This window comes from Callithrix jacchus, chromosome 10 (genome assembly GCF_049354715.1).
Source record: "Callithrix jacchus isolate 240 chromosome 10, calJac240_pri, whole genome shotgun sequence".
Taxonomy (NCBI): domain Eukaryota; kingdom Metazoa; phylum Chordata; class Mammalia; order Primates; family Cebidae; genus Callithrix; species Callithrix jacchus.
In genome coordinates, this window is record NC_133511.1 from 125,875,698 (window position 1) to 125,891,304 (window position 15,607).

Below are 15,607 nucleotides of genomic sequence, written 5' to 3' on the forward strand. Positions count from 1 at the left end.
TCTGGGCACTGGGAGGCTGGCCTCGCTCAGGGATCTCAGGACGGAGAGGGGCGTCCTGAACAGGGGCAACAGCAGGAGAGGCGGCAACCCACTCCCCTCTGGTGGACACGGGCAGGACCCTGGTGGCTGACGCAGGCCTGGCATGGAGGAGGTAAGAGCTGAGGCTCCCAGAGGCTGTGGGGGCCTCTGAGCTGAGAAGGGGCCCTGGCAGATGCTGGCAGAGGACTGGTTGACCATCTCTCTCTGGCAGGGAATGGACAAGCCACAGGAGCTGGAGCACAAGCCTGTGCAGCCACAGCCCCAGGAAGAGGCCCCAGAGCAGAGGCAAAGAGCAGGGTGTGCAGGGGAGCTGGGGGCGGGTGGTGAGGGGGGCGCCAGTCCCAGGACTCCCCACCCTTGGGCATCCTCACTGGAGGAAACAGGGACCAGGGTAGGACCACAGGCATGAAGCCTTCCTGGCTGCAAGTTAGAAAATATTTATTGATACACATTTTATTGTCTCTTATAAAACTTTCTTTGGCTACGTTGGGCCACTTGTAGGTGAGGACTGCAGTGTCAGTCCCCTGGTGGCCAGGGTGGAGCCAGTGTCCACTTACACGTCGGGGCTGGAGCCAAGAGGTGTCCAGGAGCTGCCCAGCTGGTCTTCATGGCCTGCGGGATACCCAGAGCGCTCCCGGAGGCAGCCCAGCACTGGCCCATCCTGGAGTCAGAAAAGGCAGTCAACTACCCAAGGCGGCCAGAGGTCTCTCCTGTCTCCAGTGCCTTGACATGACCGGAAATCACCCCATCAAAGTCACCTAATGATTCGACGAGGGGCAGGGAAGTTGTCTGCAGAAAGACTTGGCTACAAGGCCCGTGACCCAGAACCTTCTTCCAGACAGCGCCATTTCCTTCAGATCTGCTCACCATGGCGGCCGGGAGAGGATCGAATCCAAGAACAACCCAAATGGTGGGGATGAGGCTGCTGGCCTGGTGCTGGCTGGGACACGGTCAAGGAGGGCTGACCCCAGAGGCAGAGTGGCTGGGCTGGGTGACCACCTCTCCTTTACTGACCAGCCTGGGACAAGGAGGGGCCCCACCATCTGGGGCCAACTTCTGTACAAGGGGTCCCTAGGGCTACACAGTCTCCCAGCCACCCCTGGAGCCTCCAGGCCAGGCAGAAGAAGGCCTAAGGAGAAGAACAGATCTTTTTCCTCCTGTGTGGACTCAGAGGGAGCTGCCCACTCCTGTCCCAAGGCGAAGGGTCTGGAGGCTGCTTCCTGCCCCTGCCCCCGACCCCCACAGGTGCTGGGCTCTCAGGAGGCGTTCCCCGGGGGGCACTGCATCTCCATGGTGACCGTGTTGGGCGTGCCGCCCCCGGCCTCCCCCAGCTCAGCGCCGTCCCGCAGGGCCCGCTGGAAGACCACCCTGAGCGGCTCCCACAGCCGCTGCGACTTGTCCCTCCCGGCCAAGAAGTAGACGATGGGCTTGGCGCTGCTGTTGATGCAGATGCACAGGTCGGTGACGTACTCGGGGAAGGGGGCCGGGATCTGGAAGACCCAGAAGAGGAACCAGTCGATCCCTAAGTAGATGGAGGACACCAGGAAGACAGACACCATGGCCAGGATGACGTGGTTGAGCTTGGCGGAGCGCTGGCGCCGCCGGGCCCGGCACTCCACGTGCAGGATGAGGGCCAGGCAGGGCAGCACCATGAGCGGGCAGCAGAGCAGGAACAGGACGATGCCCAGGAAGATGTCCATGTGCCTGCAGGCCGCGCCGGCGGCCCCGCGGCCCAGGAACATGCAGAAGTAGTTATGGAGGCAGGTGACCAGGAGGGACAGGATCCACAGCAGGGCGCACACCACGGCTGACAGGCGCTTGGGCCGCCGGCGCCAGTACCAGGCGGGGAAGATGACCGACGTGCAGCGCTCTGTGCTGACGGCCGGCAGGAGGCTCACGCCGGTGAGGAACATGCAGAGCCCCAGGACCCGGCACACGCTGCGGACGTACTCGGCAAAGGCACCCAGGAAGCCCCCCGTGTTCAGGATGGAGAACACCGCCTTGCTGAAGAGGTATCCCACGTCGGCGCCGGCCAGGTGCAGGAAGTAGATGGAGAAGGGGTTCCTCTTGATGGAGAAGCCGAAAAACCAGAGGACCAGCCCGTTGCCCACCAGGCCACACAGGCAGAGGAGCAGGAAGATGTAGTTCATGACGGCCGGGGGCGGCAGCATCGCAATCTGCTCAATGGTCAGGAAGCCCCGGCTGTAGAGTTCCGGGGCCTCGCTCATGCCAGGGCACATCTGTGCAGGTGCAGAGGGGGACAGCTGTGATGCCGGCCGGTCCCCACATGCAGACCTACACCTGGGGCCCAGCACAGGGGTCCCGATGAGGGACATGGGACAGGGAGGGGGTCTGTAGGGCACTGGTTGTGGAGCAGCGAACTGGCTGCAATCAAACACCCCTGACCCCACCCAATGGTAACTCTCTGCCCCAGAGCCTAGAGCTAGCAGAACAGAATGGCGCCTACAGGAGTGGGGGTAGCACCCATCAGTACCCAGGAAGGGTGCCAGGCTGCCCACTGGTCAGACTGTCCAAAAAGCATCCAAGTCATGCAAGGCAGAAAAACTGCAGAGCCCTTCCATTTCTAAGAAGACCAGAGACAGGACTCACATAAACACTGCGATAGAATCCTGAGTTATACCCGGATCTCAACAGCTGCCGGAAACACTGTCTCTGGGACCACTGGGGAAATGTGGGTGTGGACACTGGATAGATAATGGTATCGCATCGCTGTTACATCTCTTGAATGTGAAAATGTACCCTGGCTGTGCACATTTTCACGATGCGCCTTCAGGAACGTCCATGTTCTTAGAAGATACAGCCGATATGGGCGTCAAGGGCTTGGTGTCTGCAATCTACTTTTATTTGTTTTTTTGCTTTTGAGACAGTCTGGTCTTGTTGCCCAGGCTAGAGTGCAGTGGCTCCATCTCATCTCACTACAGCCTCCGCCTCCCAGGTTCAAGCAATTCTGCCTCAAGCTCCTGAGTAGCTGGGATTATAGGCACGTGCCGCCATGCCCGACTAATTTTTACATTTTTAGTAGAAACGGGGCTTCACCATGCTTGCCTCCAACTCCTGACTTCAGGTCATCTGCCCACCTTGGCCTCCAGAAGGGCTGGGATTACAGGTGTGAGCCACCATGCCCGGCTTTGCAATTTACTTTCAAATAGTTCTGGGGAAAAAGTCTATCCGTCAAGAGACGGCGAGAAAGCACATGGTGAAGGGTTAAGGATGACTGACTGAGGTGAAGTATTGCTGGGCATGGTACTATTCTTGCAAAATCTTGCAATGCTTCAAAACACAGGAAACTATTTGAAGAAGTAAAATCACTTCTAAGTTACATTTAAAAAAAAATGAGTGGACCTAGGCCTTCCCCAGAGCTGGACCCTGTCCACTCTAGTGGGATGGGAGGTGGCTCCCTGATGAGCCAGGGCTGCCCCTGGGGTTTCCAGACTGTGGGAAAGTCCGGGGGGGGTCCCTGGGGCGGGGCGGGAGCAGCTATTTGTCAAGCTGCAGGGAGCATTTCAATACTTCACCCACGGGTGCAGCTGTAAGAGTGCATCCCAGCTGAGTATCAGGGCTTCCCTCAGGGTCAAGGCTTGCGTGTAACTGCAAGCAGGTGGGCCAGGTGCAAGGAACAGGTGAGGGGGGGAGAATGGCAAACCCGAAAGCCTTTCTCTTGAGCCAAGCAGGCAGCTTGCTGTGCTCCAGCCCGTTGGGGCCAGGGGATGGCTGGGCTGGAGTGGCTGATCGTCCTCCCCGGCTCCCCGGAGAAGCCTGAACTCTGGACTGCAATGTGAACTACTCCATCTTTAAATGTTAACATTTACACACGCTGTGCGGGCCGAACAACCCCTCTGTCTGCAAGCTGGCTTCAGTTCTCATGAGGTCCTCTCGGGACCTCGCATCTCAGAGGCAAAGGCTGCCTGCCTGGAGAACGCTCACTCCCCTCCCCACATCGGGGATCTGCCCCAGCATTCTCCCCCTAAGTCTGGTATCTGTCTCCAGGGCTCCCTAACAAAAGAGAAGGTTAGGAAGGCAGGATCCATTCTGCCACCTTCACATGGCTCCCAGCTCTGGCGGAAAGCTGGGTCCTGAGAGACTGTTCTCTGGGCTTGACACCCTACTGCAAGGGGAGGGACCTCCTGGCCTGCTCAGATCAAGGGGAATCTGAAAACAGGATTGGAGGTGTTGGCAAAACTCTGGGGAGACTGTGGGGTCAGGGCTGGCACCGTGAGGGGACTCTGCTCCCTCCCTGACATCCTCTAAATTCATTTATCGGTGCAGGGGCACTGTCTGCTGGTCTGTGTGCCCCAAATCCCCCTCCTTAGCTTTTCTTTCCTATGGGTGACCTGGACACTCCTCTGGGCTGGGGAACTAGACCCAGTGATCTGTAGGATCCGGTGCCCAAACAGGCCCAGGAGGACCAGCTCAGGCGCCAGGAAAGAGCTGGGCTTCAGGGCTGGATGGAGGCAGCCAGCTTACTCAGTGCCTCCTGCATGTGTGCACACTGGAAAAAGTCTGCAATCCCCTCGTCGAGTCAGAGCGGGAGGCGGCGTGAATCACTGGGCGTGTAGCTGCTGTGAGCAGCCACATACCGCTCTGTAAAATGCCTGCTCTGGAGCCGGGCCCCACCCCAAGCTCTGCCTTTTTGCTGGGAGTTTCTGCAGACTGTCCCACCCGACCCACCAATCCATTCTGCCTTCTGGGGCTGCCACTCCACAGCAGTCACAGCAGTCACACTACAGGAATGAGGGAGAGGGCACAAGGGCATGGGGGCGAGGTCCCGGGGGTTGGGCAGGAGTCTCCAGTCTGCTTCTGACCTAGGGGCTGATCCCAGTCAAGTTACTACCTGGGTGTAAGCCTCAGTTTCTCAAATGTGGAAGAGGATGGATAGGAATTCAAGAGACCCTTCCAACTTGAGAGCGTTTTGCCCGAGATTCAGAAGGAAATCCCAGACTTTTCAAGGGACTCAGAGAAGTGAGGGATTAGGCAGACGGAGGGCAGAAGGAGGAGGGTCAGCCTGGAGGGGGTGGTAGAGTCTCAGGGTGGGTGACTCATGACTAATGGACCCTGGGCAACGCCCTCAGAGTGGCCCAGGACCGACAAGGCTCCACGGAGCACATGACATCAGGGCCACCGTGGGAAGTAGAAAAGTTCCTTTTTAAAGTTTCCTTTCTTGTTAAAGAATAAATCATAAGTGTGCTAGTAACTTTGTGAAGCCCTATCCGATGTAGCTGTTAGACACGCCGTGCTTACAGGCACGTAGTACATTCTATGTCCTTGTACTTTCACCAAGATATCTGTGCTGGACGTGCTCACAGGCATGTCCCAGCTCTCCATTGCTTTGACCTGTTTAGAAAAGTTTTAAGTTATTAGCCAATTGAGTTTTAGTTTAGATTGCGAGGTCTGGCCCCAGCCAATGGAGATTAGACACAGCAGTAAGGACGACCCCAAATGCATGAGGAATAAATGTGTGTGTTTCCCTTTGATCTTTGTACTCTTGTGGCAAGATGGCTAGTGAGAGTGCCCTTCCTGTGGTCCAGGAAGTAAAAATTGCGTTGCTGAAGGATCCTTTGTCTCAGTGCTGATTTATCTTTGCAGCACCAAGCATCTGTTTCCAACAGCCACCTTGGAGCCTGCGTCCCAGGGCTCCCTGGCCCGCCTGGCTGTGGTGAGTAGCTGACCATCCCACCTCTGCAGGGAAGAGATGAAATGAGACCTCACAAGGATGCTACCAGGCCACCCAGGGTCAGCACAGTGAGGGACCTTCAGGGGGTCCAGTCCTGGTGCTTGCCTCACTGATGAGGATGGGAGGATATGAGGGGCCAGGGAACTCATGCCCAGCCACATAGCCCAGAGTGGCCCACGGCCTGCTGTGGGTCCAGAGCTGGTGAGGGGGGGTGTGCAGGAAGGGGGAGATGGGGGAGGAGACATTGGGCTGGGTGTGCCCCTCCCACCCACAACCATCTGGGCAGAACTGGGGCCCTCTGTCTGTGGCACTTGCCTTATTCCTGGTGCTGGGATGAGCCTCCCAGGAGCAGTTTCCAGCCATCTCCAGGCCTGGTGTGTGTGGGCCCCTGCTGGCAGCTCACCAGTCTGCACACCCACCTGGCAGAAACCCAGAGAGACGGTGGATGAGGGCAGCAGGGACTCCTCCCTGAAGAGTGGCTTTCTACCCCTCCCCCTCCTGGACCCCCATGCCTAGGTCCCCAAGGCCTGTGGCTCTCAGCTGTCACGTTAGAGGAAAGGCAATCACCCCATTCCCTCAGGCAGGGGTGTTGTGGGACTGTCCTGGTGAGATTCTGGAGGTTTGGGGCACCGCCCCCTCCTGCCTGTGGACTCCTCAGCTCCACTGCAGCTCACTGGAAAAGAAGCCTTCTCCTTCCCCTCTGCTTGTGAGAGTTCTGGAGCCAGGCTGCTGTTGCAGACATGCATTTATTTACCCACACACATGTTTTGGGCACTTATTTTGTGCTCTGCCTGGTGTGGGACAGGGGTTATCCCAGCAATTGGTCCCAGAAGGAGGAGCAGGGGAAGAGGGATCATTTCTGGCAGGGGGGACCCCTGGAGGAGGAGGGCTCTGGCTGAGCCTGTGTTTGTAACATGCTGAGGCACCTGCTCTTTCCCCTACATGTGCCTGGGAGGCAGGCTAGCCGGGTCATCACCGTCATCACCGCTCAGGCCGCAACCCGCCTACACCTATCACCCCGTCTGGTCCTCATGAGCAGCTATGAGCCAGGTATCTTCCTGCCCCTCTGAGGGGCGCTCGTCTGCTTAGAGGGCAAGGTCACCGGCCAAAAGGCACATCCATAATCACACCACGCCCTGCAGCTCTGCAGATTTGTGTCTGGAGCAGCTGCCCAGGAATGGAGGCGGCTGGAGAGGCCCCGGCTGCTGGCGTGGGGAGGAGAAGCTGCACTCACCCTAAGGTGGGAGGCCGATGGGAGGCCTGGGGAGGGGGCGACCCTGCTGGAGGCCGGTCCATTATGGCCGGAATTGACCCCTGTCCCCCAACCTGAGCTCTGCCCCTTCAGGAAAGCACCTAGTACTCCCTGCTGTGCTGGGGGGGAAACTGACACTGTGAGCTACAAGGGCCTTGCCGGGTACAGCCCGGGTCACAGGCTGCCAGGCTCTTCCTCTCCCGAAGGGGGAGAGCTTGGCAGCCCGCTCAACTCAACTCCCCGGAAATTCTTTCCTCTGCGCCTCGCGGGCCTCCAGCCGCTCTCCCGCCCGCCGCCCACTCCTCCCGCCCGGGGCGGGCCGTGCCCCTGGCCTCCGCGCCCACCATTGGCTGGAAGGGGTGGCCGTCTGTGCATGTGGCCCGCCCCCTCTTTAACTCTTGGCCTCCCGGAGCTGGCGGCGCAAGTGCAGCCCCAGGGGTCTCTCCCAGGACCCCTCCCACTCAGTGGCCCGGCTCCCCTCGGCCCGCGCAGCCGGACCGCGCCGCCCTGCGCCTTCACGGGGCGTCTTTGGGCACCTGTGCCTGGCCTGTGGGTGACTCGGCCTGGGGCCTGCGGGGTGCCCCAGGGTGGGAGCACCCTGTGTGCCGGAGCGAGCCAGTGCGTTCGTGGTGTGTGTGTTGTGGGTTTGCAGACAGCCGGGGCTGCGACTGTGCGTCTTTAGTCTCCCTCCTTGGACTCCAGTTGGGCCACTGTCCTGTTGCCACCGACAGGCTGCACCTTCTCCACGCTCTGGGGCCTGTCCCAGCTTTCCTGCCCTGCAGCCCCAGACCTACCACCTGCCCTCATCCTTCCTGGTCCCTGGGAAGAGCCCCCTCAAGCCCTCTCCATTTGGTGACACTTCTAGACACTCACCACCCCTAGGTCTGGGACCCCAGCCTTGTTTCCAGGGATGTCCTGACTCACAGGAGCCTCACCCATTCACCCTGACCAGCCTAGAACCCAGCTACACCAACTAGTGTCCCAAGGGCTGCCCCCCCACGCTGCAGGTGGGCATGCAGTGGGGGCCTCCAGCTCCCCTCTCTGCCATCTGCTTTCTCCATATGTGGGTGTCCCTGTTTGCCCGTCCTTGTCCTACCAGGGACGACCTGAAAAGCGATTTTACTCATGCACAGAAAGATCTAGAAGCCAATGGATCTCAGATGGACCATATTAAAGGACATGTGTGTGACACGTGTATGGGGGCGTTATGTGTGCGTGTGTGGGTGTGTGAGCGTGTGTATGGGTGAGTATGTGTGCGTGTGCGCATGCATGAGTGGGTGTGTACGTGTGTGAGTGCATGTGTGTGCATGAGAGTGCATGTGCTTGCATGCATGTGTGCGTGTGTGTGTCCGTGTGTGTACATGAGTGCATGTGTGCGTGCATGCGTGTGTGCACGCGAGTGTGTGAGTGCGAGTGCATGTGTGTGCATGCGTGTGTGTGTGTGCGAGTGTGTGTGAGTGCATGAGTGCGTGTTTGTGTGTGCCCCTCTGGGTGGGATCTGGGCTATGACAGAACTAGTTTCCACTGAAGCTGACCCCAAAAAACTGCCAGCGCAGCTCACACCTGAGCTTCCCCTGGGAGCACGCCCAAGAGTGGCCGGGCTACCTGTCAGTCTCCTGCAGCTTCGCCCTAAGGAAGCTCCTCCTCTCCCTTCACCCCCGCCCCACCTTGACCCAGCCCCGGTGCAGCTGGGGCCATCCCAGCCCCTCTCCTCCTCCCCTGGCCGATGCTTGGGCTGGGCCAGCAGGCACTGCCCTCAGAGGGGCCTGCCTCGCTCCCCCAGACACAGAGCCTCTGTTTCCTCACTCCAGGCCTGGAGTCTGTGCTTAACAGCTTGGATTGAAGAGGCTTGTCTAGGGAAACTGAGACCTTGCAGAACGTTCCAGGAACCGCTTCCATCCAAGGCCAACAGCTTCATCAGGCCGCTGGCCTGGGAGAAGGCGGGACTACAGCTGCCCAACCTCCTGTGGCTGCCCACACGGACCCCCGTGTGCACCCCAGGGCTGAGAGCAGGGGGAGCCATCTCCCCGCTTGTGGGACACTGCCTGCTGGGTGTTCCCTTTCAGCCCCTCGGGAATGCATGCTTGAATGGCCAGTGAGGCTGGGGAAGGGACCGAGGGGAGCCTTCATCCCCAGGAGCCCAGAGCAGGAGCTGGACAGTGGGGCTGGGGGTGAGGCCAGCTCGTGGGGGGGGGGTCAGGTCCTGCCACAGGAGGGGGGCTTTTTAAGTTCCCCCATGGCCCCAGAACCCTGGAGCCTCAGGAGTGGCAGAGGAGCTTCTCTGGTGGGTGACAGCCTTTCTGGGGTCTCAGGGCTCCCTTCCTGAGGCCTTAGGATTTCTGGGAGCTGCTTGCCTGGACAGCGTCCACCTCTCTGCCCTGACGGTGCCCGCGTCATTTTCCTTCTCTGCCTGGCCCTCACTCTGCAGCCTAGGTTCTTGAAACACCCTCCCCTGGACCCCGGGCCCCCAGAACTACCTGCAGCTGTCCTGATCCGAGGACGCCTCCCTTTGTGGAGGGTTCTTCCTGTGACCCCCGCCTGCGGCCGGCCGACCCTGCAGGGGCAGCAGGCCAGCGCTGAGCACGGCCCAAGCCTCGGAAAATGCGAGCTCAGAGTAGAGCCCTCGCCTGCTGGAAGAGGCGGCTTTGGAAGCAGAACCCGCCCCAAACCCAATTCCTGGCCCGGCAGGAGGGGGAGGGGGAGGGGAGGGGAGGAGGAGGGACTGAGCAGGGATGAGGCTTCAGGAAGGAATGCCCCGCTCGGGAGCCCCCCCACCAGCCCCACAGGGAACTCTTCTCTCTGCCTGATGACGTCATGTTGGCCCGAGCACTGCAGCCCGAGTCCAGCTGTTCATCTCCCTCGCATTCTGCTGCTCAGCAAGGCTGCCCGGGAGAGGGAGCACTGGCTGTCCACTTGCCTGGGGCCTTTGGTCTGCCCCCAGTGGGCATTTCGGGGCAGGCTGGCCCAAGAGGGACTGGTCCCCACCCGGTTGTTTTAATTTACTCAGGGGCTGATACAGAGCGGTGGGGGGGGGGGCATCAGGGCGAGGGCTCAATGGAGGGGCAGCTCCAAATTGGCAGAGAGGTGGGCAGCACTGCCCAGGCGGCACCCCTCCCCCTTTCCCACCCCGGGACTCGGCCTGGGCCCCCTGCGGGCTTATGGAACCAGGAATTCCCTTTTCCCTAACCCTAATAGCAATCAGATGGCGCAAGTGGAAAATCGCGACGCTCGGCGAGCGGGCTGGAAACTGGCGGGCTGCGGTACCGGGTGCCCGCGCTGCTCAGAGGGAGGATGAGGCGGGGCCCCCTTCCCCTTGAGCCCCTGGTGGGGGGTCCTGGGATGCATTCATGCCTGGGGCCCCCGCAGGCATGGTAGGGGTAGGGGGTGCAGAGTGGGGAGTGCAGGAGCCAGCAGGGTGGCCAGGAGGAGGGGGTGGCAAGAGGGCTCCCCTCCTGCCTGGGGCCAACTTTCTCAGGGTCCAGGAAGCCCAAGGGAATTCTGAGCTTTTCCTGTGGGAGCATGGTGCCCCGACTGGGAGGGTTGTGCCTCTGTGGGCATTCTGGAGGGAAATGAGACTTGGAGCTGCCCCTGCACCTGCCCTGGGAGCTGCCCGCCTCCTGCTTGTCTTGGCCATGTGCAAGCCTTAGTGTGGAAGAGGGAGCCTTGCACTGCTCCACTCGTGGTCCAGCTGGCCTCCTGGGGTCTGTTTTTCAGGGATGGGGTGGGGAGGGGACTCTGGGATCCTAGAGGCTCAAGGTCCACGCCCAAGGCTGAGAGAGAGGCTGGCAGGCGGCAGGCAGTGTGGTGACCTGTCCCCTCCTCTCCAGGGCAGCCAGCTGGGGCCCAGCTGGAACCCTTGTTTACATGGGGAGGCCGGGGGAGGCTGAATCCTGGCAAGTTCCAAGTGTAATTGCGTTTGGACACTTAAAAGGAATTGTGTGAAGTGGGCAGAGGCTCTGAAGTCCACCGCCTTATTTGGTATGGAAATTTGTTTCTCTCAAAATAAGCGAGAGGCGCTTGTGAATGGGAAGGTCGTCCTGGCCTGGTGTGTGGAGTCCCCTTGCCGGGGGGCCTGGTGTGTCTGGCTGCTCGGGCGCAGGACTGCGGACTCGGGGGTTACGGGTGCAGGTGTTTGTTTCCTTTGGCTCCAGGGGCCGGAAGGCCAAGATCAAGGGACCTGCAAATTCAGCGTCTGGTGAGGACCCAGCTTCTCACTGTGTTCCCATATGGTGACCCCTTTCCGGCAGGCGAGGGGGCCCTATGGGACCTCTTTTATAGGGGCATTAATGCCATCATGAGGCTCCACCCTCATGACCTGCTCACCTCCCAAACGCCCCACCTCACACTGATGATTAGATGTCAACAGACAAATCTAGGGCATCGGGGCAAGGGGCAGGGGCTGGGGCTACAAACATGAGTCTCTAACAGCCACCCTGGGGGTCTCCCCACTCCCCAGGGGAGTGGTGGGCTATGGGGGGGGGTGCCCAGAGGCCCAGTGCTAGGAGCTCCTGTGCTGCCTCTGAGCCTGGGTGACCTTGGTCAGTTTCCTTCCCACTGGGGGCCCTGGTTTCCTCAGCTGTCCGATGGGAAAAGATAATGACCCATAGGGTTACAGCTGGGAGGAGTCGGATTCCAGGTGGAAGAGCTCTTCCCGCACCTCACAATGCTGCGCCCTGCTCTGTGTGTCCTTCCCTCCTCCCTCCCAGCAAGGCTCAGGGCTCTGGCTGATGCGGAGAACGGGGCATGGTCCCTGCTCTTACAGCCTTTACTTTCTGAACATCCGGTGTCCTCCCCTGCCCCTGCCAGTAGGGAAATTTTTTTTGGAGACAGAGTCTCACTCTGTCGCCCAGGCTGGAGAGCAGTGGTGCAATCTCGGCTCACTGCAATCTCTGCTTCCCGGGTTGAGTCGATTCTCCTGCCTCAGCCTCCAGAGTAGCTGGGACTACAGGCACCTGCCACCAGGCCTGGCTAATTTTTTGTATTTTAGTAGAGATGGGGTTTCACCGTGTTGCCCAGGCTGGTCTCGAACTCCTGAGCTCAGGCAATCTGCCCACCCTGGCCTCCCAAAGTGCTAGGATTACAGACGTGAGCCACTGAGGCCGGCCTAAGAACTTTGTTTTCAATTGTCCCCTGCCAAGGGCCTCATGGTCCTACGCCTCTCCCCATGTCCCCTCCTGAGGGTGCCGGCCTGGACCCTCCTCTGCTAGGGGGTCCTTGGGGGAAGGAGGCTGCTTTTGGACAGAGCGTCTCTCTGCCAGGTGCTTCTATGGCCTAGGATTGCCCTGCTGCTCCCTGGATGAGGGGGTGGGTGTGGACCAGTCCTCCTGGCCCTCAGCACTATCCTCAGTAAAGACTCAGGCATTTCCTGAGCATCTGCTGGGTGCTGGGCACTGTGCTCTGTGCTGATGAGCAGGACAGGTGAGGTCCCTGCCCTCCGGGAGCTGATGTTTAACAGAAAGACAGGCCAGGTCAAAGGAAACACACGTCAAAGCTCACCCGTGGTGAGGAAGGTGCGCAGGACCGTTCTGGCCACAGCGATCTGGTCAGCCTCCTTGAAGAGGGGACAGGGTTGCGACGGGGAAGTTGGGCACATATCAGTGCTGCCTACCTTCCTGTGGTGACAGGCTGGCTCTGTAGGGCCACGTGTTCCAGGCCCTTCTCTCTTCTGCGTGGTTCAGCCCTTGAAAAGCTGAGATTCTCCAGGAGACAAGACAAATATGCACATGGTCTGGTTCTCCCAAGTGAACCCCTGAGGCCCGCTGGTTTCAACCCTTGAGATAAAAAGGTTGAACCAGGCTGGGCGTGGTGGCTCACACCTGTAATCCTAGCACTTTGAGAGGCTGAGGTGCGTGGATTGACTGAGCTCTGGAGTTCGCGACCAGCCTGGCAACATGGTGAAACCCATTTCTACTAAAAATACAAAACATTAGCTGGGCATGGTGGCTCACACCTGTAGTTCCAGCTACTTGGGAGGCCGAGGCATAAGCATAGCTTGAATCTGGGAGGCAGAGGTTGCAGTGAGCTGAGATCGTGCTACTGCAGCACTCCAGCCCGGGTGAGAGAGTGATTCTGTCTTTAAAACAAAAACAACAACAACAAAACCTCTTTTTCCAGCTAGAACCGTGGAGGGTGTAGAAGAGAAAAAGAAGAAGGTTCCTGCTGTGCCCGAAACCCTTAAGAAAAAGCAAAGGATAGGCCGGGCGCGGTGGCTCATGCCTGTAATCCCAGCACTTTGGGAGGCCGAGGCGGGTGGATCCCGAGGTCAAGAGATCGAGACCATCCTGGTCAACATGGTGAAACCCCGTCTCTACTAAAAATACAAAAAATTAGCTGGGCATGGTGGCGTGTGCCTGTAATCCCAGCTACTCAGGAGGCTGAGGCAGGAGAATTGCCTGAACCCAGGAGGCGGAGGTTGCGGTGAGCCGAGATCGCGCCATTGCACTCCAGCCTGGGTAACAAGAGCGAAACTCCATCTCAAAAAAAAAAAAAAAAAAAAGCGAAGCATCATCACCGGGAATACAGGCAGGTGTACAGAACTGAAATTCGAATGGCGAGGATGGCAGGGAAAGCTGGCCACCTCTGTGCACCTGCAGAACCCAAACTGGCGTCTTTGATCAGGACCAGAGGTATTGATGCTGTGAGCCCGAGGGTCCGAAAGGTGTTGCGGGGTCTTCCCCTTCGTCAGCTCTTCAGTGGAACCTCTGTGAAGCTCAACAAGGCTTCGGTTAACACGCTGAGGATCGCAGAGCCACAGACTACATGAGGGCACCCAGATCTGAAGTCAGTAAATGAACTAACCTACAAACGTGGTCATGGCAAAATCAAAAAGAAGCGAATCGCTTTGAGAGAGAACGCTCGGATTGCTCAGTCTCTTGGAAAACAGGGCATCATCTGCATGGAGGATCTGATTCGTGAGATCTAGACTGTTGGAAGACGCTTCAAAGAAGCAAATAACTTTTTGTGGCCCTTTAAATTATCTTCTCCACGGGGCGGAATGAAGAAAAAGACCCCCCATTTCGTAGAAGGTGGAGACACTGGCAACAGGGAGGAGCAGATCAATAGGCTTTTAGAGGAATGGACTAAAGCGTCTACCATGATTAAAAGGTTGAACCAAGGCCTAGCTGGCTTTCCTCATAGTGAAAGGGACCTCTCCTTCAATTCTGTTCCCCTCCTCCACTAGGCTGTACCTTTCTGTGTTGGAAGGTGCATCTTAGGAATCTCAGCAGAAGTCTACATTCCCCTCTGTCCTGCATGTGGTAGAACATTCATTTATCCATCCGTCCATCTACCCACCCACTCATCTACCCACCCAATTACCCATCTACCCACTCACCCAACCATCCATTTATCTATCCATCCACCCATCTACCCACCAAACCATCCATCCATCCATTTATCCGTCCATCCATTTATCTATACATCTATCCATCCATTCATGCATCCATCCATCCACCCATCCATCCATCCATCCACCCATCCATCCATTTATCCACCTATCCATCCACCCATCCACCCACCAAACCATCCATCCATTCATTCATCCATTTATCCAGCCATCCACCCACCCACGCACTTATCCATCCACCCATCAATCCATCAATCCATTCATCCATCCATCCACTCATTTACTCACCAAACATCCATCCATCCATTTATCCATCCATCCATTTATCTATCCATCTGTCCATCCATCCATCCACCCATCATATCATCCATCTATTCATCTATTTATCCATCCACCCATCAATCCATCCATTCTCCATCAATACATCCATTCATCCGTCTATGCACCCATCTGCCCATCCATGAATTCTTATCTTAATTCAACACTTTTACTGAACACCAACAATGTTGGTGCTAGGAATAGAATGTGGAAGAACCAGACACAGGGCATGGGGAGCAGGTGATAAACAGAAACAAGTGAACACAAGAACTCCAACCTGTGATTAGTGCACTGGGAAAACCAAACAGGCATAGTGGCAGAAACTTAGGTGGTAGGCAGAGAGGCGTGGGAGGTGGCCTGAATAATGGCGCATGAAGATGTTGACATTCTAATCCTCAGATCCTGAGAACATGTGACTTTACACTTGGCCAAAGGGTCTTTGCAGATGGGATGGAGTGAAGGATCTTGAGATGGGAGCATCGTCATGGATCGTCCAGGTGGGCCCCATCTGATCACAAGGGTCCTTGGAAGAAGGATGCAGGAGATCAGAATGAGTAGTGGGACATGTGTTGATGTGAGGAAGGGGCCAGCAGCCAAGGAATGCAGGCTGCCTCTAGAAACTGGAGAGGACAAGGAAACCAGCTGTCCCCTAGAGCCTCCAGAAGGAACCAGCCTGCTGACACCTTGACTTCAGGCCTCTGATGTGTAGAACTGTTACTGGAATATGCTTGTGCGGTTTAAGCCCCTAAGTTTGTGTCATTTCTTGCGGCAGCCACAGGAAAGTAATCCACGGGGATGGCCCGGCCTGATTAGCTGGGGTTGGGGTGGAGGTGCCTCTAGAGAGATGATGCTTGGGCTGAGACCTGAAGGAGAAGAAGGAGGTGGCTGCTCACGGAACCAACAGGAAAGCATTCAAGGATCCAAACAGCAGGTGCAAAGGCCCTGTGATGGAAAGATGGGT

The 15,607-nt window shown here is 58.0% G+C and overlaps 1 protein-coding gene and 1 long non-coding RNA gene across 3 annotated transcripts; one reads left to right on the top strand and one right to left on the bottom strand.

Moving 5' to 3' along the window:
• Positions 1-460: 460 nt before the first annotated feature.
• Positions 461-9,624, bottom strand: MRGPRF (MAS related GPR family member F). 2 transcript variants are annotated; one of them, XM_002755636.6, is made up of 3 exons: positions 9,461-9,624; positions 6,047-6,150; positions 461-2,279 (listed from the first exon to the last, which is right to left on the bottom strand). In XM_002755636.6, the coding sequence occupies exons 2-3, from the start codon at positions 6,092-6,094 to the stop codon at positions 1,296-1,298; spliced, it is 1,032 nt and encodes a 343-aa protein (XP_002755682.1). In that variant the 5' UTR covers positions 6,095-6,150; positions 9,461-9,624; the 3' UTR covers positions 461-1,295. The 2 variants fall into 2 exon arrangements, with proteins under 2 accessions (XP_002755682.1, XP_078197786.1); XM_078341660.1 differs by lacking the exon at positions 9,461-9,624 and adding an exon at positions 6,966-7,270.
• Positions 5,537-15,387, top strand: LOC144578196 (uncharacterized). The gene is made up of 2 exons (XR_013523549.1): positions 5,537-5,713; positions 13,098-15,387. It is a non-coding gene; the product is annotated as an uncharacterized LOC144578196 (long non-coding RNA).
• The last annotated feature ends 220 nt before the right edge of the window (positions 15,388-15,607 follow it).

Bases quoted from the DNA above. Each gene is read 5' to 3' on its own strand.
- MRGPRF (XM_002755636.6), bottom strand. From the start codon at position 6,094: ATGGCTGGAAACTGCTCCTGGGAGGCTCATCCCAGCACCAGGAATAAG. The intron at 2,280-6,046 runs GCAAGTGCCACA...GCACCTGCACAG, and splicing joins ATCCCAGCACCAGGAATAAG to ATGTGCCCTGGCATGAGCGA.